This window comes from Mastomys coucha, unplaced genomic scaffold (genome assembly GCF_008632895.1).
Source record: "Mastomys coucha isolate ucsf_1 unplaced genomic scaffold, UCSF_Mcou_1 pScaffold18, whole genome shotgun sequence".
In the NCBI taxonomy this organism is placed as follows: Eukaryota; Metazoa; Chordata; class Mammalia; order Rodentia; family Muridae; genus Mastomys; species Mastomys coucha.
The window spans coordinates 82857020-82861250 of record NW_022196900.1 but is presented as its reverse complement, the minus strand read 5'-3'; the positions used below and the strand labels follow the sequence as shown (position 1 = coordinate 82861250).

At 41.4% G+C, this 4231-nt stretch overlaps 1 protein-coding gene across 2 annotated transcripts in view; it reads left to right on the top strand.

Annotated features, from left to right (window-relative positions):
* The window catches only part of LOC116096643 (protein argonaute-4), a 46757-nt gene that overhangs the window by 21370 nt on the left and 21156 nt on the right, over positions 1-4231 (top strand). For both annotated transcript variants that reach the window (XM_031378665.1, XM_031378666.1), the window contains exons 8-11: positions 583-730; positions 1305-1553; positions 1744-1877; positions 3118-3302. In XM_031378665.1, the coding sequence (XP_031234525.1) occupies positions 583-730; positions 1305-1553; positions 1744-1877; positions 3118-3302 (716 nt within the window). The remainder of the gene's footprint in view (positions 1-582; positions 731-1304; positions 1554-1743; positions 1878-3117; positions 3303-4231) is intronic.

Genomic DNA, 4231 nt, shown 5'->3' with positions numbered 1-4231 from the left:
AAGCACCTTCACCTAATGAGCTGTCTTGCTGCTTCCTCCAACCACTTTGTGAGAGTCTTATGTAGTCCAGGCTGGCCTAAAACTTACTATGTAAGTGAGGATGACATTGAACTCCTGATTCTTCTGCCTACATCTCCTAAGGGCTGGAACTACAGGCATGTACCACTGTGTTTAATTAAATGGCTTATGGAATGCTAGGGATCAAACACAAGGCTCTGTATATGTTAAACAAGCTATCTACCCACTGAGCCACATCCTCAGCCTTTGGCCTTTGTTTCTTTTTTTTTTTTTTTAAAGATTTATTTGTTTATTTTATGTATGTGAGTATACTGTAGCTGTCTTCAGACACACCAGAAAAGGGCATCAGATCTCATTATAGATGCTTGATTGTAAGCCACCATGTGGTTGCTGAGAATTGAACTTAGGACCTCTGGAAGAGCAGTGAGTGCTCTTAACCACTGAGCCATCTCTCCAGCCCCCAGGCCTTTGTTTCTTAAGTGACTAACCAACATAGGAAATGTTAGTAGGTTTTGTTTACTTATTAAAGAAGTAAAAGTTTTAAATAGACATTCTTTCTTCTAGCTTTCCTTTGCAGCTAGAAAATGGTCAAGCTATGGAATGTACAGTGGCTCAGTATTTTAAGCAGAAGTATAACCTGCAGCTGAAATACCCCCATCTTCCCTGCCTTCAAGTGGGACAAGAGCAAAAGCATACCTACCTGCCACTTGAGGTAAGCCAAATAACATTTCTTTTGCTAATCTCCTGAATTATTTTTTCTTTTAAAAAAGAAGCATTCAGGCTAGGTGTGTCTGCTTGCATGCTTTTAATTAATCCCAGCACTCAGGAGGCAGAAGCAGCTGGATCTCTGTGAGTTCAAGGCCAGCCTGGTCTATAAAGTGAGTTCCAGGATAGCTAGGGCTACACAGAGAAACCCTGTCTTTAAACAAAACAAGCAAGTTGTTATAAACTTGTGGCAGAGTTTAGTCTTTTTTTTTTTTAAAACATTCATTTATTTATTTTATGTATGTGAGCACACTGTTGCTGTCTTCAGACCCATCAGAAGAGGGCATCAGATCCCCATTACAGATGGTTGTGAGCCACCATGTGGTTGCTGGGAATTGAACTCAAAAGAGCAGTCAGTGCTCTTAACCACTGAGCCATCTCTCCAGCCCTGAGTTTAGTCTTTTTGAAGTATCTTGTGCATATAAATTTATTGAATAACTATTTGTTCCTGGAAATAGACAAAGACTTCGTGTATAGAAGCCTGTTTCTATGAAACCTAGTTTCTCTTTGTCTCTTTGCAGGTCTGTAATATAGTGGCAGGACAGAGATGTATAAAGAAGCTCACAGACAATCAGACATCCACCATGATCAAAGCCACAGCACGCTCTGCTCCTGACAGACAGGAGGAAATCAGCAGACTGGTGAAGAGCAACAGCATGGTGGGTGGACCTGACCCATACCTGAAGGAATTCGGGATTGTTGTTCACAATGAGATGACCGAGCTCACAGGCAGGGTGCTTCCGGCCCCAATGCTGCAGTACGGAGGCCGGGTAAGCTGCTTCCACACCAGTCACAAAAGATGCACCTTTGAATTTACCTGTAGTTGTGCTCATTATTGCTTCTGACTTCTGACTGTACCAAATGAAGTTTTGTTTGTTCCCCCTTCAACATAAAAATGGTCTTAGATTGTAATACCTTTTCTCTTTTCTTTTGTTTCTTTTTTGTTTTCTGTTTTTAAAGAATAAAACAGTAGCCACACCCAGCCAGGGTGTCTGGGACATGCGAGGAAAACAGTTTTATGCTGGCATTGAAATTAAAGTATGGGCAGTGGCTTGTTTTGCGCCTCAGAAACAATGTAGGGAAGATTTGCTAAAGTGAGTATCCCGTTTTCAGCTCAGTAATACCCTTCTAGATATGAAATATCATCTTTCTCTGTCTGTGCTGGGTACATTGGCACTGACCCCTGATGCCCACAGTGATGCCTTCTGGCTCCTCAGAAAAGACCCTGCGCTGTGTTGTAAACTGAGAATTCTCTGAGAGTCTGACTCAGCTCTGCATGTTTCAAGGCGGAGCTCATGAAGAGGTTCACCAGAAGCTGTGAATAGACAGAGTGTCAGCAATGCTATTTGGAAAACTCTCCAACTCTTAGGAGAACCTTTCCGTGGGCATTGCACCTTTTCCGGTACAAATGAAAACTAGCATATTTTTGGCAATTATAACTCACTAGGTGAGCTTGTTTTGCTGCAGGAAAACTGCCTCAGAGTTGTGTTACCTCTTACAGATACATCTTCTTTGTAAGGAAGTCCATGAGAAGGGTAAAGAAAACCAAGAAACAGAACTAGGGTGTAAAAAGGAACCCTACAAGACATTGGCAAATATACAAAGTCAGTTACTTTGATATAAGTCTGGTGGTTCATGCCTTTAATCCCAGCACTAGGGAGGCAGAGGCAGATGGGACTCTGCAAGTTTAAGGCCAACTTAGAATACATAGCAAATTTCAAGCCAGCTAAGGCTAAATAGTGAGAACCTGACTTATGCATAGATTTAAGTAATTTCTTAAATCCAAAATTTAAACTTCAAAATGAAAAAAAAAATGTTGGTTTCTTGAACTAAATCTGTTATGTTTGTTTCTAATTCTAAACATCCATACTTGAATATGAAATCATTATTTACATGTTCTGAGTTGAACACAAGCTCACCTACTCTGCCTTTACCAGCCTTATCAAAATGTGTGTTACCTGAAACTGGGACCCTCTTTTATTTTAGCTCTGAATTACTTTGATTATTTAAAAAAATATTTAAATATAAATGCTATTCTAGTCCCTAAAGCTCAGCTGAACCATAATGTTTTAGAAATTAAAAATGGGCTTTGAAGGTTTAGCTCAGTGGTAGAATGCTTGCTTAGCATACTTAAGGCTCTAGGTTTAATTTCCATTACCACAAAAAATGCTAATAAAAACTCAGACTGATTACTTGTTAGTTTACTAATACCAATTGTTCTGTTTTAATTGCAGTGGTACAACTGCCAATCTATTTTTGGCAACTGTGTAAAGTCTTGTGTTTGTTTATGTGTGAAAATGAAAGCGCTGTGTACCGCTGGTTTTATCTTAACAGGAGCTTCACTGACCAACTTCGTAAGATCTCCAAGGATGCAGGGATGCCTATCCAGGGTCAGCCATGTTTCTGCAAGTATGCGCAAGGTGCAGACAGTGTGGAGCCCATGTTTAAACATCTGAAAATGACATATGTGGGCCTGCAACTAATCGTGGTGATTTTGCCTGGGAAGACACCAGTATATGGTATGAACACTTGTGTTTTTTCGAGACAGGGTTTCTCTGTGTAGCCCTGGCTGTCCTAGAATTCACCCTGTAGACCAGGCTGACCTCGAACTCACTCCCAAGTGCTGGGATTAAAAGCATGTGCCTTTACTATAAGAGTATAAACACTTAATGTTGAGTGAGAGATGATTTCAAGTCCTAGGTTTGATAGGATAAGCTAGGTGATTGTATAGTCCCAGCTGTACACTGTTAGTGGTCTAAGCCACAGAGACTCAGGTGTTGAGTATAGACGTATAGCTCAGTGGTAGAGTACTTTGCTTAGCAAGCTCCCTGAAACATTGGAAAATGGTGGGGTTGGGGCATGATGATATTCTCCTCTTTTCCTTCCTCTCTTCTCCCCCCCACCACCCTCACCCCTTTCTTGTTGAGATGAGATCTTATGTAGGCTGGCCTTGAACTCATTATGAAATAGAGAATGGCCTTGAACATTGAATCCTCCAATTTCTACCTCCCAAGTCCTGGGATTCTAGGAATGTACACCTGATTTACGTGGTACTGGGGGCTGAACCCAGGACTTCATTGATGATAGGGAAGCACTATATCAACTGAGACACATCCAGGCCAAGATTTGTTTCTTGTTCTTCTTTTCTATCTATTCTCAATAGACAGTGGCTTCTGCTCCATGTAACCACTTCTCACTCTAAGACCCAACTTAGTAGAACAAACACTGTTTGGAAGGTTGTTGGCCACCATGTTTTTCTCTCTACATTTGGGTACAACCACCCTTACCCAGCCTGGTAGGAAATGCTGTGTAGGCTGGAAGACGCTGATATTCTAGTGAAAGACACTTAGGAGTATCGGAATGGGGCAGTAGACTGGAGCTGGGGGTGAGTATCAGAAGGGGCAGTAGACTGGAGTTAGGAGTGAGTATCAGAATGGGGCAGTAGACT